At 38.6% G+C, this 19,586-nt stretch overlaps 1 protein-coding gene and 1 non-coding gene across 2 annotated transcripts; one reads left to right on the top strand and one right to left on the bottom strand.

Moving 5' to 3' along the window:
• Positions 1-11,938: 11,938 nt before the first annotated feature.
• Positions 11,939-12,045, bottom strand: LOC112699578 (small nucleolar RNA R71). The gene has a single exon (XR_003152524.1). It is a non-coding gene; the product is annotated as a small nucleolar RNA R71 (small nucleolar RNA).
• A 782-nt stretch (positions 12,046-12,827) lies between these two features.
• LOC140173667 (uncharacterized) lies at positions 12,828-18,998 on the top strand. Its single transcript, XM_072198175.1, has 2 exons — positions 12,828-13,446; positions 18,715-18,998. The coding sequence occupies exons 1-2, from the start codon at positions 12,828-12,830 to the stop codon at positions 18,996-18,998; spliced, it is 903 nt and encodes a 300-aa protein (XP_072054276.1).
• The last annotated feature ends 588 nt before the right edge of the window (positions 18,999-19,586 follow it).

A 19,586-nucleotide genomic window follows, 5' to 3' on the forward strand; every position in this document is an offset into this window, starting at 1 on the left:
CTAGGATGAAAAATACCAGGTATAGCTACTGCACGGCTAATCATCTGTCGGTTCTCACTTGTGTCAGAATAGGATCTCTCTATCCTTTTGCACACTGTCACTGCACCCAACATTCGTGAGTTTGAAGTTCGTCACAGTTATCCCGTTCCAGATCCTACTCGGAATACCACAGACAAGGTTTAGACTTTTTGGATCTCAGGAATGCTGCCAATTGGTTCTAGCCTCTACCACGAAGGTTCTAACCTTACGAACTCAGTCCGCGGATTAGAGAACCAAGAGATACGCACTTAAGCTGTCGCCCAATGACTACGTTGAGCTCAGGTAGAACGGGAGTGGTTGTCAAGCACACGTTCATAAATTTGAGAATGATGATGAGTGTTATGGATCATCATATCCTCTATATTGAAGTACGAGTGAGTATCTTAGAACAGAATCAAGCGTGATTGGATAGAAAACAATAGTAATTGCATTAATTCATTGAGACACAGCAGAGCTCCTCACCCCACCTATGGGGTTTAGAGACTCATGCAGTAGAAGATACAATATGAAATGTAAAATGTCATGAGTTACAAAATGAATCTCTAAAATTAGTTTTTATACTAAACTAGTAACCTAGGTTTACAGAAAATGAGTAACTAAGTGCACATAGTGCAGAAATCCATTTTCGGGGCCCACTTGGTGAGTGTTTGGGCTGAGCTTTCAAGCTTTCACGTGTATATGCCTCAAATTGAAGTTAAACGCCACCCTAGGTGCCAAAATGGGCATTTAACGCCAAGAAGTGTGCAAGTTTTGGTGTTTTACGCAAGAAAAGGGTTTCTGGCTGGTGTTTAACGCCAGTTTGGGTCATCAAATATCGACCAAAGCAGGGACTATTAAATATTGCTGGAAAGCCCAAGATGTCTACTTTCAAACGCAATTGAGAGTGCGCCAATTGGACTTCTGTAGCTCCAGAAAACACACTTTGAGTGCAGGAGGGTCAGAATCCAACAGCATCTGCAGTCCTTTCTCAGCCTCTGAATCAGATTTTTGCTCAAGTCTCTCAATTTTAGCCAGAAAATATCTAAAATTATAGAAAAACACACAAACTCATAGTAAAGTCCAGACATGTTATTTTTGCATAAAAACTAAGGAAAATATAATAAAAAGTGACTAAAATATACTAAAAACTATCTAAAAACAATGCCAAAAAGCGTATAAATTATCCGCTCATCACAACACCAAACTTAAATTGTTGCTTGTCCCCAAACAACCAAAAACAAAATAGGATAAAAAGAAGAGAATATACAATAAATTTCAAAATATCAATGAAGCTTAGTTCCAATTAGATGAGCGGGACTAGTAGCTTTTTGCTTCTGAACAGTTTTGCCATCTCACTTTATCCTTTGAAGTTCAGAATGATTGGCATCGAAAGAAACTCAGAATTCAAATAGTGTTATTGATTCTCCTAGTTTAGTATGTTGATTCTTGAACACAGATACTTTATGAGTCTTGGCCGTGACTCTAAGCATCTTGTTTTCTAGTATTACCACCGGATACATAAATGCCACAGACACATAACTGGGTGAACCTTTTCAGATTGTGACTCAGCTTTGCTAGAGTCCCCAGTTAGAGGTGCCCAGAGTTCTTAAGCACACTCTATTTGCTTTGGATCACGAATTTAACCACTCAGTCTCAAGCTTTTCACTTGGACCTTCATGATACAAGCACATGGTTAGGGACAGCTTGATTTAGCCGCTTAGGCCAGTATTTTATTCCTTTGGGCCCTCCTATCCATTAATGCTTAAAGCCTTGGATCCTTTTTACCCTTGCCTTTTAGTTTGAATGGTTATTGGCTTTTTCTGCTTGCTTTTTCTTTTTCTTTCTTTTTCTTTATTTTTCGCAATTTTTTTCGCAAGCTTGTATTTTTCACTGCTTTTTCTTGCTTCAAGAATCAATTTTATGATTTTTCAGATTATCAATAACATTTCTCTTTTTCATTATTCTTTCAAGAGCCAACATTTTTAACATTCATAAACTTCACTATCAAAAATATGCACTATTCAAGCATTCATTTAGAAAACAAAAAGTATTGCCACCACATCAAAATGATTAAACTAATTTCAAGATAAATTTCGAAATTATGCACTTCTTGTTCTTTTCAAAATAAAAACATTTTTCATTTAAGAAATGTTGGAGATTCATGGAATCATTCATAACTTTAAGACATAGACTCTAAACACTAGTGATCATGTAATAGAGACACAAACATAGTCAAAACATAAAGCATAAAAACCAAAAACAGAAAAGAAAGTAAACAAGGAGATTAAAGAACGGGTCCATCTTAGTGATGGTGGCTTCTTCTTCCTCTTAAGAACCAATGGTGTTCTTGAGCTCCTCTATGTCTCTTCCTTGCCTTTGTTGCTCCTCTTCCTCCCTTGTGTTATCCTGGCGTTAAACGCCCAGAATGCTATCCATTCTGGCGTTTAACGCCCACTTGACTACCTCTTTGGGCGTTTAACGCCCAGCCAGATACCCTGGCTGGCGTTTAACGCCCAAGAATCCTTCTTTACTGGGCGTTTTTCTGAATGCCCAGAATGCTGCCATTTCTGGCGTTAAACGCCCAGAATGCTGCCCAGTCTGGCGTTTAACGCCTATAATGCTGCCTGCATGGGCGTTAAATGCCCATTCTGCTATCCTTACTGGCGTTTAAACGCCAATAAGCCTGTCCTCCAGGGTGTGCTATTTTTGATGCTATTTTTGATTCCGCTTTAATTCTACAGCTATTTTTGTGACTCCACATGATCATCAACCTAAAGAAAACATAGATAAATAAGATTGGGTTGCCTCCCAATAAGCGATTCTTTACTGTCTTTAGCTGGACTTTTACTGAGCTTTTAATTTAGTCTCAGTTTTGAGCACTCTTGCTCAACATTGCCTTCAAGATAATGGTTGACTCTCTGTCCATTAACAATGAACTTTTTATCAAAGTCAATATCCTGTAGCTCTACATATCCATATGGTGACCCACTTGTAATCACATATGGACCCTTCCACCTTGATTTTAATTTCCCAGGGAACAATCTGAGCCTAAAGTTAAACAGCAGAACCTTCTGTCCTGGCTCAAAGACTCTAGATGACAGCTTTCTGTCATGCCACCTTTTTGCTTTGTCCATGTAAATTTTAGCATTTTTGAAAGCATCGACTCTGAACTCCTCTAGCTCATTCAACTGGAGTAATCTCTTCTCTCCAGCCACCTTAGCATCAAGGTTTAGGAATCTGGTTTCCTAGTAGGCCTTGTGTTCCAGTTCCACTTGCAGATGACATGCTTTTCCATACATCAGCTGGTATGGAGAGGTCCCTATAAGAGTCTTGAATGCAATTCTGTTTGCCCACAGAGCATCATCCAAACTTTTTGCCCAATCCTTTCTACGGGTACTTACAGTCCGTTCCAGGATTCGTTTTAGTTCTCTATTTGAGACTTCAGCCTGCCCATTCGTTTGTGGATGATATGGAGTTGCCTCTTTGTGGTTAATTCCATATCGGACCAGAACAGAGTCAAGCTGTTTATTGCAGAAATGAGTGCATCCATCACGGATCAGTATCCTAGGGACAACGAACCTGCTGAAGATATGCTTCTGGAGAAATTTCATCACTGTCTTAGTATTATTGATGGGTGCTGCAATTGCCTCTACCCATTTAGATACATAGTCTACTGCCACCAGAATATAAGCGTTTGTATATTGGTGCACGAAATTGTGATCATCAACAATGGCGCCAAAAACTTGGTAGCGCTCTCAAACGTGATCAAAAGATAAAAAAATATAATCAAAGATGTAACGTGGTCAAAAGACACCGAATACAATAGTAAAAAGTCCTATCTATACTAGACTAGCTACTAGGGTTTACAGAAGTAAGTGATTGATGCAGAAATCCACTTCTGGGGCCCACTTGGTGTATGTTTGGGCTGAGCTTGATCTTTACACGAGCTGAGGCTTATCTTGGAGTTGAACGCCAAGTTGTAACGTGTTTTTGGCGTTCAACTCTGGTTCGTGACGTATTTCTGGCGTTTGACTCTAGAATGCAGCATAGAGCTGGCGTTGAGCACCAGTTTACGTCATCAAATCTCGAAGAAAGTATAGACTATTATATATTGCTAAAAAGCTCTAGATGTCTACTTTTCAACGCCATTGTGAGTGCGCCATTTGGAGTTCTGTAGCTCTAGAAAATTCATTTCGAGTGCAGGGAGATCAGATTCCAACAGCATCAGCAGTCCTTTGTCAGCCTTTTATCAGAGTTTTGCTTAGGTCCCTCAATTTCAGCCAGAAATTACCTGAAATCATAGAAAAACACACAAACTCATAGTAAAGTCCAGAAATGTGAATTTAGCATAAAAACTAATGAAAACATCCCTAAAAGTAGCTAGATCCTATTAAAAACTACCTAAAAACAATGCCAAAAAGCGTATAAATTATCCGCTCATCACAACACCAAACTTAAATTGTTGCTTGTCCCCAAGCAACTGAAAATCAATTAGGATAAAAAGAAGAGAATATACTATAAATCCCAAAATATCAATGAATATTAATTCTAATTAGATGAGCGGGACTTGTAGCTTTTTGCTTCTGAACAGTTTTTGCATATCACTTTTTCCTTTGATGTTTAGAATGATTGGCATCTCTAGGAACTTAGAATTTCAGATAGTGTTATTGATTCTCCTAGTTAAGTATGTTGATTCTTGAACATAGATACTTTTATGAGTCTTGGTCGTGGCCCTAAGCACTTTGTTTTCTAGTATTACCACCGGATATATAAATGTCACAGACATATGACTGGGTGAACCTTTTCAGATTGTGACTCAGCTTTGCTAAAGTCCCTAGTTAGAGGTGTCCAGAGCTCTTAAGCACACTCTTTTTGCTTTGGATCACGACTTTAACCACTCAGTCTCAAGCTTTTCACTTGGACCTGCATGCCACAAGCACATGGTTAGGGACAGCTTGATTTAGCCGCTTAGGCATGGATTTTATTTTCTTGGGCCCTCCTATCCATTGATGCTCAAAGCCTTGGATCCTTTTTACCCTTGCCTTTTGGTTTTAAGGGCTATTGGCTTTTTTTGAGTTGACTAGGACTTGTGAACTCAAGTTGATTGTGTGCACTTGACCTTCCTCCATTGATTAGAGGTTAACTAAGTGAAGGCAATTCACATTTACCATCATAATTGACGATGATAATGAGGATATGACTTCTAATCCTCAATCCTTGATAGGAGCTTTCTTAGTTTTTAGTTTACTTTTCTCACAATTTACATTTTCTTATTCCACTTTCATTGCGGTTGCCTCCGTTGTAGGTGGAATAGGTCACCAGAGAAGGGATTGTCCTGCTCTGTTTCTGCTTTTAGTCTTCCATTGGTTATCAGAGTCTGTAAGGCCATGAATATTGCCACTGGAGTCATCGAAATTGTTGCCGCTAAGAGCCACCACTGCTATACCTTTACATTGGTAAAACAAACCCCATTCCTCTTGTACTTGACATCTCTTTCTATTCCTATTCTACTTTATCTACTTTACTATTTCACTCCCTTTTCGTGCCCTTTTTCTTGTTTAATTTGCTTTTTCTATTGTTCGTTACGGGCTAGAAGTGGTAGCGATGCTACAGTTTGAATTGAAGTTCTGCCACTGGCTCGGTCCAAAATCTGTGTCCTTTTGTTCCACTCTATTCTAACATTTCTCACATTTTAATTTGGCACTCCGGGTTTGGTCTCTTCGGTCCTTTAGGACCAAGTTGTGAGTAGACTTTACATTTATAATTGTTTGATTGTGCATCTATAATTGTTTTGACCTATAACTAGTATGATCTTTGAATTATACTCACTATATTTGCCTTGAATGGTTTTTAATTCATTAGTATAATTGATTTATTTAAATAATTCATTTTTATGAAGTTTATACTTTTGGAACTATACATGAGACTATATATTTTTTGTGGAAATTTTGCATTATTCTAAAATGTTTGATTTTACTTGAATATCTATTTTTTGAAACTATATATATTTTTTATGAAATTTTGTATTATTCTAAAATGTTTGATTTTACTTGAAAATTTATTTTTGAAGCATTGAAGTATTTGTTAGTACTCACTTTAAAGATTGGGAAATATGTTTGAAATTTCTTATGATTGAAAAAGTATGATTGGAAAGATTTCTGATGAGAAAGTATAATATGATTTGATTTGATTCGATATCTTATATATTTGAAAGATCAAGGATTTATTGTATTTGAAATTATATGTTTTGAATTGGTTTGGGAGGCTCGTATTAGAAAACGATACTTAACGGCGGTTATGATGTTAACTTAGATGCATCTAACTCAGACCCTAACTAGCAGGGGTGTTGTTAGCCTAACTTGTAGGACACACGTTAGATCTGTTATTCTGTTAGGACACACGAGAGGAAATGGCTACCCCTAACGGTGGAGCCGCCCAAGTGTGGACTTTTGATTTGATTTCTGTATCCCTTGTGGATTCACTTATTATTATTATTATTATTATTATTATTATTATTATTATTATTATTATTATTATTATTATTATTATTATTATTATTATTATTATTATTATCAACTACTATTGATAATAATGTTTATATGGTCTCATGTGGATTATAGATGTATTATCTAGTCACTGAGTTGCAAAACTCATCCCTTTTTCTAAAAATATTTTTCAGGAACAAATGCTTGACTATGTGAGATTTTCTAATCAAGAATCACGATCTGCAATGAGTATCTATTTTTTGAATTTCTAGATGTATATGCTCCATATGTCACAGGCAGGATCTAACCATTCTCAATTATTTTAATTTTTGTTAAATATGTATAACTATTTATTTTAGAACTTGTAAAATTTTTGTAATTTTCTTATTCAACTTATATTTGAGTTTGTTAGACTTGCTAGGGGATTATTTTCCTAAGCACTGGTTATGGCTCATTTTGGGCCGTGACATTAGGACCCGAGAAGGGTGGTTAAGTTCGAATTTTAAAGGAGACGCTGCCAAATTTTTTATAAAAATTGGAGATTTGGTTTGAAGTAATATTTAGACAAGTATGGATGAAAGAATTATATTATTTGACTTCGATTTAGAAAGAAAAGAAATGCATTATGTTTTGGAACTTGATTTATTAAGAAAAGTTTTATGTTGGAGTTTCAATTCATTAAGAAAAGTATTATGTTTTAAGTTTTATTTAGTTAAGAAAATAATTATACTATTTTGAATTTGATTTATCAAGGAAAGGTTTATGTTCCGAGTTTGATTTCTTTGATAAGAGAATTATATTTTGAGTGTGAATTATTGATGTATGGAATGAGAGGTGTGATGATGATTGAATTTGAGTGAAGGATTATGAGGATTGATTTTAAAGTATGATTTTTGAATGAATTTGGAAATGAGAAATTGAATGCGATGATAATAATGAAAAATAATGATGAGTAACTTGATTATGATGGTTGAAGATAGGTGAAACATGTTTGATAAATAGAAAGCATTTGGAATTTGAAATGTCTATAGGGATCATGGTAGTGTACCGCCCGCAGATGGTGGGGATTGTGGTTAATAATCGCCCACCGAATTTGATATATATGAAATTGTTTTATGGGGATCGTGGTTATTTACTGCTTATGTGTGTGTTGTTTTTCAATTGAAAACGTCTGTGGAGATCGAGATGGTTTACCGCCCGCAGATGGTAGGCATCGAGGTGGTTTACCGCTCACCAGGTGAGGATCGAGGTACTGTACTGCTCACCAGATTTCATGAGGACAATATCCGGGTTAGCTACCGGACATGTTGGGTTGGCTATATAACCAACAGACGAGGCTCATCAGCTATAGGGTAGGCATACATTATATGCATATGTGTTTTTTGTTTGATTGTGCATTAATTGGGCTTGCTGATGAATCCATATTTGATGATGATTTTTGGTTGAAATTGAATGGATTTCATCATATAAACTTGCACTTATTCTCTTAATTTGCATACTTTTAAACTTTCCTCCTAATTTGTGCTTGATTATGAAAACATGCTCTTTTGTGCCTAATTTGATCAATTCTATTCCATTTGCCTTCCATTTGATGCCTTGATGTTGTTTGTGAGTGATTTCAGATGTATAAGGTAGGAATGGCTTAGAGAGAATGGAAGAAGAGCATGCAAAGAAGAGGAAGCATGAAGAATCTAAAGAGAAGAGCACAGCGATGTGTGCGTACGCACAAACCTGCGTACGTATGCACAAGCATCAAAGCAGAGCGACGCGTGTGCGTGAGCTACATTGTGCACATCGCACGACCATTTGAGCATCGCCTAGTGCGCGTGCGCACATCCACTGGTGCATACGCACATGTAGAGATTTTGGTAGAGTATGCGTGCGTACACATCTGTGCATACGCACAGGTGCTCGCACATGCCTTCAATAAAATTGCACGTGAATCGTGATTTTAATGGATTGGAGGCCCATTTCCGAAGCCATTTAGCTCATGTTGAAGGAAAAACGAAGAGGATATTATAGAATAACATTAGGGTAGCTGATGAGCGGATAATTTATACGCTTTTTGGCATTGTTTTTACATAGTTTTTAGTATGATTTACTTACTTTTTAGTATATTTTTATTAGTTTTTAAACAAAATTCACATTTCTGGACTTTACTATGAGTTTGTGTGTTTTTCTGTGATTTCAGGTACTTTTTGGCTGAAATTGAGGGACCTGAGCAAAAATCTGATTCAGAGGCTGACAAAGGACTGCTGATGCTGTTGGATTCTGACCTCCCTTCACTCGAAATAGAATTTTTGGACCTAAAAGAGTCCAAATGGCAAGCTCTCAATTGCGTTGGAAAGTGTACATCTAGGGCTTTCTAGCAATATATAATAGTCCATACTTTGCCCGAGTTTAGAGGGCACAAAATTGCGTTTAACGCCAGCTTTCTGCCCTATTTTGGCGTTAAACGCCAGAAACAAGTTGCAAAGTAGAGTTAAACGCTAGAAATAAGTTACAAACTGGCGTTTAACTCCAAGGAAGACCTCTACATGTGAAAGCTTCAATGCTCAGCCCAAGCACACACCAAGTGGGCCCGAAAGTGGATTTCTGCATCATTTACTCATTTCTGTAACCCTAGTAACTAGTTTAGTATAAATAGAACTTTTTACTTTTGTATTAGGATCTTTGGACGAGCTTTTGGAACATCTGTGATCATTGTTAGTCCTTAGACATTGAGGGCTGGCCTCACGGCCATGCCTACCTTATTTTCACTTATGTATTTTCAATGGTGGAATTTCTACACACCTAGATTAAGGTGTGGAGCTCTACCGTTCCTCGAGTATTAATGCAAAGTACTACTTTTTTCTATTCAATTCATGCTTATTCTTGTTCTAAGATATCCATTTGTACACAAGAACATGATGAATGTGATGATTATGTGACACTCATCACCATTCTCACTTATGAACGCGTGATTGACAACCACTTCCGTTCTACATGAAGACAAGCTTGAATGTATATCTCTTGGATTCCTAGTCCACGACACATGGTTGCCTCTCCTGACAATAGAGCCTTCCATTCTATGAGATCAGAGTCTTTGTGGTATAAGCTAGAATCCATTGGCAGCATTCTTGAGATCCGGAAAGTCTAAACCTTGTCTATGGTATTCCGAGTAGGATCTGGGATGGGATGACTGTGACGAGCTTCAAACTCGTGACTGTATGGCGTGGTGACAGATGCAAAAGGATAGTAAATCCTATTCCTACACGATCAAGAACGAACAGCTGATTAACCATGCGGGAAACTATAGAGGACCATTTTCACTGAGAGGACGGAAAGTATCCATTGACAATGGTTACACCCAACATACAGCTTGCCATGGAAAGGAGTATGAAGGATTGGATGAAGGCAGTAGGAAAGCAGAGATTCAAGAGGGATAAAGCATCTCCATACACTTATATGAAATTCCCACCAATGATTTACATAAGTATCTCTATCTTTATTTTAGGTTTTATTTATCTTTTAATTATTAAAACTCTATAACCATTTGAATCCACCTGACTGAGATTTACTAGGTGACCATAGCTTGCTTTAAGCCGACAATCTCCGTGGGATCGACCCTTACTCACGTAAGGTTTATTACTTAGACTACCCAGTGCACTTGCTGGTTAGTTGTGCAAAGTTGTGAAAAAGAGTGATATTACAATTGTGCGTACCAAGTTGTTGGCGCCATTGAGATCACAATTTCGTGCACTAGTAGCTTAGGAAGAGTAGTAGGAAGCTTTAGTATAGTTTTTCTCTAAGTTTTTCATTATCTTCATTAGGGCTTATACTAGGGCTTTACATTCAAGTTCCATTTCCATTTTTGATCTTGGATTTTGCTAGTTTCCATTGTAAGTATCTCTTTATTACTACTCTTTATAGCTACGTTGTTCATACTCTTTCTTATATTTCAAGTCATAGTTCAATTTTGTTTACTTTTTGCAATTTCAATTTCTTGTTGATGAATTTAATGATTGATGTTTGTTACATGCTTGCTTGAGTTATTATTGTTGATTGAGATCATTTGTTGCTTTTAGTTTCAAGCCTTTTCTCAAATTTCACATGTTTAGTGCTTTTGCCCACCAAGTGTTTGACAAAATGTCAATCATGGTTTTAGACTAATTTTATATCTCTTGGCTTGGGAAAAATGAGCAATTGGGTTCCTAGAGTTGGAATGTCCAACATTTAGTGTCAATTCTTGGATTGTTAATTTTATACCTTACTTGTCTATATTATATAGTTAGTTCTTTAATTCCTTTATTAGTTCATTTATTACAATTTTGAATGTTCTTTTATTTCTTTATATGTTTATCTCTTCATTGAAAATCCCTTGATCATCACAACCGGAATTGTACACTCATTGATCTCAACTGTCCTTGGGAGATGACCCGGGAACTAACCACTCCCGGAATTGAATTGGTTTTGACTAGTGACATTCTTTTGAATTCAAACTTTGATTGATAGTTGATTATGGGTTTGGGACTATACTTTCAACGCCAATTCTATTCTGAAGAAAATTCCTAAACCCGCTTTGGACTCTCACCAAGTTTTTGGTGTCGTTGCCGGGGAGTCACTTTAAGTGAAATGAGTGCTATAATTTTGGTTGTTGTAAGTATGTGAATAATGTGAATACTTGATTTTTGTTTGCTACTAGGCACTAATTATAGATATCACTTATATCTAGCAAGTCTTACTAGCTATTGATTATTAAGTTGGTTTTTGTTTATTTGCCTATTCTTGTTTTGCTTTTCATAATTGCATGCTTTCATTGCTTCCTTAGTTGAATGACACGATCGCTTCCAGACCCGATCTTGGCCACTTTTGATCCGGAAATAGAAAGAACTTTAACTCATATTAGGTAAGCTCGGCTCAGGCTAGCATTTGTGAATAGTGAATCGGGCTTGCTTGAAGAGCACACCAATTCACTATCACCATCAACCTATGACCACCATTCTTCAATTAATAAGGAAACCTTATACTCATCTGTGGGGAGTGCTGAATTCTCTTTGAGTGAATTAGGTGACAGCGCCATGGCGGATCCACCTCGTAGAATCACCTTAAGGGAACCCGGAGCTCCAGATATTAACTTGCAACCGATATAAATCTGGTATTCGGCTTTGGATCCAAATTTTGAGCCAAAGACCGGCACGATAAACTTGCTCCCCAAACACAACGGACTACCTGGGGAAGACCCTCTTAAGTATCTAAAGGACTTTCAAGTTACATGCTCCACTGCGAGAAGACGTGGAGCAGATGAAGTAGCAGTTTTGGTTTTCGCTTTTCCTTTCTCATTGGAGGGAAAAGTGAAAGAATGGTTTTATACTCAACCAGGAGATGTGATTTCCGATTGGGACTTGCTGCGTAAGAAATTTTTGGAAAAGTTCTATCCACCTTAGAAAATAGATAAGCTGCGAAAGGAGATCTCTTGCATTATTCAAAGAGATGGGGAAACTCTTTATGAGTACTGGGAGAGATTCAAGAAGTTGTTGGAAGCTTGCCCCCACCACCGTATTGACAAGTTGGTGCTTATCAGCTATTTTTGTCAAGGGATGAACCCCCAAGATAAGCTTCTTCTAGATGCCTCTAGTGGAGGATTTCTCACCAAAAATAAGACCGCCGAGGAAGCTTGGAAAATCATAGCAGACTTGGCAGACTCAACTTAACACTCAAGGGCAAGAAATCCACAACCAAAAGCTTTAAGTGAAGTTTCTCCCTCCAGAGATGCCATTTTGACCAAGACCCTCGGTGAGATGACAATTTTGTTGAGACAAATCACCTAAGGGAACAAAATCTCCGAGCTTTGCTATCTCCTCCACCTCAACCTCCAAGGATTGAAGGACCATCAAGATCATGTAGTATTTGTGCTTGTAGTGGCCATTACACTGATGAGTGCCCTCAGCTCCAAGAGGACACTACATTAGTGGTAGCCAATCCATACCCCCAAAAGTCTAACTATAATCAAGAAGTTCCTCAACATGAAGGAAATCAAAACCAAGGATGGAGGGATAACTCTAACCAAAGGTGGAACCAAGCCCCTCAAGCTCAACCCTACCCAAATTTGCAAGCCTACTATCATCAACCTCCTTAAGGTCAACCATAATAGCAACAACCTGTCAACAATCCTACCAATAATTACCACAATTTCAACCTCAAGGGAGGTATCAACACCCAAATAGTAGATCTAACCCTCCTCAGGGCAATCAAGCCCCTCCTCTCAATCAACCTTACATGAATGACACACTTCAAGCCTTTATGCAAGAGCAACTAGAGTTTCACAAGAAACAAGAAACATATATGGCTACTATTGCCGAAGCTCTCTCCCGTTTGACTCTTTCTCCTCCGACTACACAAAATGTCCAACAAGCCTCAACTTCTAACGGTCTACACTCTCAACCTCAACCAAATCCTAAGGGAAGCATCAATGCTATCACCCTTAGGAGTGGCACCAAGTTGGATGAAATTGATATTGTGCCTACAAATTTGAGTGAGGAAATCCACAATGAAGAGATGGGAGATGATGTGGAAGTGATGAAGGATGAGGAGAAAAATATTGCACAAGGTGAGGAGGAGCCACTCAAGGTCAAGGAGCCAAAACGAAAGAATCCGCTTGAAGAGCCTATGCCAATTCCATTTCCAACTTTGGCTAAAAAGGCTAAGAAGCAAGAAGAACCTGACCCCAACATGGTGGAAATTTTTAAGAATGTTGAAGTCACCGTCCCTCTCTTTCAAGCCATTCAACAACTGCCCAAATATGCCAAGTTCCTCAAAGATGTTTGCACACATAAGGACAAGATTGGCAAGCTCAACAAAAGGCTGGTAGATGATTCTACTTCTTCTCTAATTCTTGAAAAATGCAATGATCCCAGTCCGTGTTTGGTTACTTGTTTGATTGGTGGAATGAAGTTCATGGATTGTATGTGCGACTTGGGGGAAAACGATCCAACACAAAACTCACCGGCAAGTGTACCGGGTCGCATCAAGTAATAATAACTCACATGAGTGAGGTCGATCCCACAGGGATTGAAGGATTGAGCAATTTTAGTTTAGTGGTTGATTTAGTCAAGCGAATCAAGTTTTGGTTGAGTGATTTGTGTTTAACAGGAAGTAAATGACAGTAAATGTAAAGGGGGAAGGGAAAAGTGCAGTAAAGTAAAGAACAGGAAAGTAAATTTGCAGAATCTTAAAGAACAAGAAAGTAAATGACTGAAATTTAAAGTGCAAGAAATGTAAATTGCAGTAACTTAAATGGCAAGAAAGATAAATGGCTTGAATATAAAAGGGAATTGAGGACTGGGATTGCACAACATAAACAAAGAAGAATTGAATTGACACAATTAACAGAACAGGAATTGAATTAGAAGCAATGAAAGCTTAAACAGAAATTTAAAGTAAAATGCAGCAAGGTTCACAGAAGAACCCAAGTAAATTGTGATCTCAGGACTCAAGAGCTTAGGTAGCAGAGCCTAAAACCCAATTTCCTTCCCAGATCCAAGTTATCAAAGCAATTGACAGAAAATTTAAGAAGAAGCAGTAGAAGAACAGAAATCAAATTCAATTCTGCAGAAAAGGGTTTAAAGAGATTTTAGATGGGAATTGAGACAGAATTTCCTCAATTTCACACACCCAAAACTCAGAAACAGAAGAGTAGAATTGCCCGAGTAAGAATGAGGAAGGAGATCAGTCAATTCTCCCTTAATCCTCTAAGCTCTCGGTCAAGTCTCTCAAGAACAATTACAAGAAATTCAAAGCTCAAAGAAAGTGCAAAATTCAAAAGCAAAGCCAAAGGTAAGTCTAAAGGGTCCTAATTACATCAAACTAGCTCCTATTTATACACTTTCTATTCTTGGATTTTGGGATTTGGATGGGCTTTTGATTTGGTGAAGAAATGAATTTAATTGGAATTTTAATTGAATTTTTCGGCCCGAAATGGTAGCTCCCAGGAGGCTGCCCTGCCCTTGTGGAGGGCAGGGCAGGATTTGGTGCATGTTGGTGCTTGCTTGGTGCGGCTTGGTGCGGCTTGGTGCAGTCTTGGTGCGCAAAACGCTGCCCTGCCCGCGCCAAGGGCAGGGCAGGAAAAGTTGGTGCGCCACGGTGCGTGCTTGGTGCTGTCAGGATCGAGAATTGGTGCGCCAGAATCAAGAATTGGTGCGCCAGAATTTTCCTTGGTGCATAGGATGCTGCCCTGCCCTCGCGGAGGGCAGGGCAGAAAAAATTGGTGCTGCCAGAAGAGGATTGTCGTGCGCGCTGGTGCTGCCAGGAGGGAATTGGTGCGCCAGATTTGTGTGTGGTGCGCCAGATTTGTGCACCAATCCAAATGCTGCCCTGCCCTCGCGGAGGGCAGGGCAGTGTTGCCACTTTGCTGTCCCGTGTTCGAAACACGGCTGGGACACACCTTCCATTAATTTCCTTGGTTTCTTGGCACGGCACTCAACCTTAGTTCTTTGCTTCTTCCTTGGTCCGTGTTCGAGTCTTGTGGCATGCATGGGTGACATTTTTTTCTTTGATTTTCTTCCATGAAGGCCCGATACTGCCCTTGTGGAGGGCATTGCTTGCCTCCCCCATTGTATGTGGCACACTTTTCTCTCTTTGACCACACTTTCTTTTCCTTAGGCCACACTTCCTTAGGCTACGCTTTTTCCTTTTTTTCTTTTCTTCACCTACAATAAACCAAAACAACCACTCAAAGTATCACTAAATTCAAGAGGCTTATAAATCAATTAAAATTCAATTAAAATTAGCTTAAACCTCATGGATTAACATTAATTTCATGGTGGTTGCTTGATTTAAAGAAGTTGTGCATTTTCACTCCAAATCACTTACTTAAGAAGCAAGAAAGTGCATAAAGACTAACAAAACAAGTGAAATTAGCTTGAAAAATGGGTATATGATGACTTGTCATCACAACACCAAACTTAAATCTTGCTTGTCCCCAAGCAAGCATCAAAAATAAGAGTAAATGACATGAATAAGAAAAGAACACATATCCTTATTAGGCATATAGCAGAACTTGATTTATGGAGTCTTTATGCAGACAATGACAACTCACTTATTGTTGCTGCTACATAATACATCTTTCCTCAAAGGCTTGCTAAACTTGCTGTTAGAAGACTCACTTTTTAATTACTCCCTTGCTAACTTTTCTTGGCTTATAATGCTTACAAGCTTATTATTCTTTTGGAGGTTTGGTGTCAAATGTTGCAGTATTAGCCTTTGGCTTTATTTTCTTTTTCTTTTTACTCAACATCTTTCCACCACAGACACATGGCTCACTAATTCTTCCTAGGATCATTGATGCCCAGCATCTCTTTGGATAACTAAATGTTCTGTATCTAAGTTGCTCTTTATTGTGGATTTTCAATTGGCCATCCCAAATCAGTTGATCTAAGTGGCCGGGTTTTAAAATACCCCTTAGAATTTACTCATCCAAGCATATCTTAGTACAAGAACACCACAGGCATATGTCCTAGGGTCCAAGCTATTGGTGTCCAACCTTTATTCTTTGTTTTTCTTGCCATTTTGGCTTTTTCTTTCCCTTTTCTTTCTGTTTTTGTTACCAAGGGCTTTTTCATTATTGAGAAGAGTCTTTACAACAGCAAGCTAACTCACACTTGAATGAAAATGATATTATGCAACAATTATTTCATGAGTTATGCATTTAATCAAACACATATACCACCACCAACTTCCATTCATACTTATGCAACATTGGATATTTCACTTTTCAATTCAAACCAAACTCTTTTATTTAAGCATATGGGAAACAAAACAATTTTCAAGCTAAGTGATGGATAACAAGCATTATGCAGACTTAGCATTTTTAGCAAACAATTTCACTTGCAACTAGATAAACACTTTAGCAAGACATACAATGGTTTCCAGATTCAAAACATTTCACAGCAGCAAGGATTAAGTTTAGATACAACCTTTGAAGTTGCAGCCCTTTGATTTTTTCCTTCTGTTGTGTTCTCTTTGAGTTAAGATGCATAATGTCTTCAATTGTTGACTCATGTCCTGCATAATCCTCAAAGTTGCTTGCTTCTCAAGCCCCTTAATTATATGGTTAGTATGCATAAACTGAGTGTGGTTCCAGGATTGATTTTTGGTGTAGGGACACCAAACTTAATTGTTTGCCACTGCCTCTTATGCAACAATTTTAACCATATGTGAAACCTTGTGTCCTTGCTAAAGGTTATGGAATTAAAGCTAAAAAGCAGTTAAATAGTTGAATAATTTGTCTGATTGCTTGGAGCTAGCATTGTGCAGGAAGTGAGAATGTTCTTTTAAATGAGATTTTGGTGGAACACCAAACTTAGAATCCTTCATTCTCCCTTAAATTGTTTTGGTGTGCAACACCAAACTTAGCTCCTTGCAATACAGACCAATTATTCAACCTTTTTATTGAAATAGCTATGAAAAGAAACTACATCAGGTTGGGTTGCCTCCCAACAAGCGCTCTTTTAATGTCACTAGCTTGACATTCCTTATTCTTGCTCAACTTCCAAAGTGTTTCAGGATCAAAAGGTGTGGATTCATTGCTCTTTCCTCCTGTCACAAAAGCAGAAACACAAACAGAGCCAGAAACTAAAATAGAGCACTTTGTAACCTGAGTGCAGTTAGAGTTAGTAGAGGCAAAATCTCGAACAGTTAGTGTGTTAGTTTAAAAATAAAGAAAAGTGCTTGATCTAGACCACCACTTCACTTAATCATTGTCAATCTATTTCAATCCCCGGCAACGGCGCCAAAAACTTGATGTGTGGAAAACAATCCAACACAAAACTCACCGGCAAGTGTACCGGGTCGCATCAAGTAATAATAACTCACATGAGTGAGGTCGATCCCACAGGGATTGAAGGATTGAGCAATTTTAGTTTAGTGGTTGATTTAGTCAAGCGAATCAAGTTTTGGTTGAGTGATTTGTGTTTAACAGGAAGTAAATGACAGTAAATGTAAAGGGGGAAGGGAAAAGTGCAGTAAAGTAAAGAACAGGAAAGTAAATTTGCAGAATCTTAAAGAACAAGAAAGTAAATGACTGAAACTTAAAGTGCAAGAAATGTAAATTGCAGTAACTTAAATGGCAAGAAAGATAAAAGGCTTGAGTATAAAAGGGAATTGAGGACTGGGATTGCACAACATAAACAAAGAAGAATTGAATTGACACAATTAACAGAACAGGAATTGAATTAGAAGCAATGAAAGCTTAAACAGAAATTTAAAGTAAAATGCAGCAAGGTTCACAGAAGAACCCAAGTAAATTGTGATCTCAGGACTCAAGAGCTTAGGTAGCAGAGCCTAAAACCCAATTTCCTTCCCAGATCCAAGTTATCAAAGCAATTGACAGAAAATTTAAGAAGAAGCAGTAGAAGAACAGAAATCAAATTCAATTCTGCAGAAAAGGGTTTAAAGAGATTTTAGATGGGAATTGAGACAGAATTTCCTCAATTTCACACACCCAAAACTCAGAAACAGAAGAGTAGAATTGCCCGAGTAAGAATGAGGAAGGAGATCAGTCAATTCTCCCTTAATCCTCTAAGCTCTCGGTCAAGTCTCTCAAGAACAATTACAAGAAATTCAAAGCTCAAAGAAAGTGCAAAATTCAAAAGCAAAGCCAAAGGTAAGTCTAAAGGGTCCTAATTACATCAAACTAGCTCCTATTTATACACTTTCTATTCTTGGATTTTGGGATTTGGATGGGCTTTTGATTTGGTGAAGAAATGAATTTAATTGGAATTTTAATTGAATTTTTCGGCCCGAAATGGTAGCTCCCAGGAGGCTGCCCTGCCCTTGTGGAGGGCAGGGCAGGATTTGGTGCATGTTGGTGCTTGCTTGGTGCGGCTTGGTGCGGCTTGGTGCAGTCTTGGTGCGCAAAACGCTGCCCTGCCCGCGCCAAGGGCAGGGCAGGAAAAGTTGGTGCGCCACGGTGCGTGCTTGGTGCTGCCAGGATCGAGAATTGGTGCGCCAAAATCAAGAATTGGTGCGCCAGAATTTTCCTTGGTGCATAGGATGCTGCCCTGCCCTCGCGGAGGGCAGGGTAGAAAAAATTGGTGCTGCCAGAAGAGGATTGTGGTGCGCGTTGGTGCTGCCAAGAGGGAATTGGTGCACCAGATTTGTGTGTGGTGCGCCAGATTTATGTTGGCGGATAAGAGCATTGTATCAGTTGTGGGGATTGCGGAAAATGTCCTAGTTGACATCCAAGGATTACTTTTCCCGGTGGATTTGCACATCTTGGTGACCCCTCCCATTGACTCAGACAAGCCATCATCTATACTCCTTGGAAGGCCATTTTTTAAGACATCCTGTTTTAAACTGGATGCACATTCGGGAATCTATTCTTTTGAGGCTGATGGCAAGGTGGTAAAATTCACTTTGGAGGAGTCCAAGAAACCCGTTCTCGAAGCCTATTCTATCTTTGGGTGCGATATAATTGAAAATCAAGTGATTGCGGTTAGCAAGGAGCAAGAAGAATAGACTATTGCCAAGAAGTCTAGTTCAATGGAGCACACTCAACCCAAGAATGCCAAGGAGTTGGAAAATTTCCTCCTTGGAGAGGTCTCAAATTGATCAATGAAGCCATGCAAAGTCCAACTTAGGACTCTAAACCAAAGTGCTTGGTGGGAGACACCCCACCATAGTAACGTTGTTCCAACTTTATCTTTTATTTATAGCTTTTTGAATTAGTTGCCTTCTTGTGAAATGATGATTAGCTTAGGTTTGGTTTGATGTTTTTGAGTTAGATAAGTTGAATTGTTTGTGGATCATGAATTTATGCATGTTTGTATGATTTAGGGTTGATATGTTGATGTACTAAGGCTTGGTACCTTAGTTTTGAAATTTTTTTTTGTGAAAAAGGGCATCTGTGCGTACGCACCCTGCTGTGCGTGCGCACACAACTGTGATTTTCACTATCTGTGCACGTGCAAGAGCTTGTGCGCACGCACACCCCTGGCAGTGCCCTCTGGTCGTAGCGCCAGCACAGTCTGTGCATGGGTGCTGCGTTATTTTTCATGACCCGTGTGTGCGCACCACATGCACGACCTTTATAACACCTCTTGTGCG

This window comes from Arachis hypogaea, chromosome 6, assembly GCF_003086295.3.
Source record: "Arachis hypogaea cultivar Tifrunner chromosome 6, arahy.Tifrunner.gnm2.J5K5, whole genome shotgun sequence".
NCBI lineage: Eukaryota > Viridiplantae > Streptophyta > Magnoliopsida > Fabales > Fabaceae > Arachis > Arachis hypogaea.

Bases quoted from the DNA above. Each gene is read 5' to 3' on its own strand.
- LOC140173667 (XM_072198175.1), top strand. From the start codon at position 12,828: ATGGCTACTATTGCCGAAGCTCTCTCCCGTTTGACTCTTTCTCCTCCG. The intron at 13,447-18,714 runs GTATGTGCGACT...AAAATGTCCTAG, and splicing joins TGGAATGAAGTTCATGGATT to TTGACATCCAAGGATTACTT.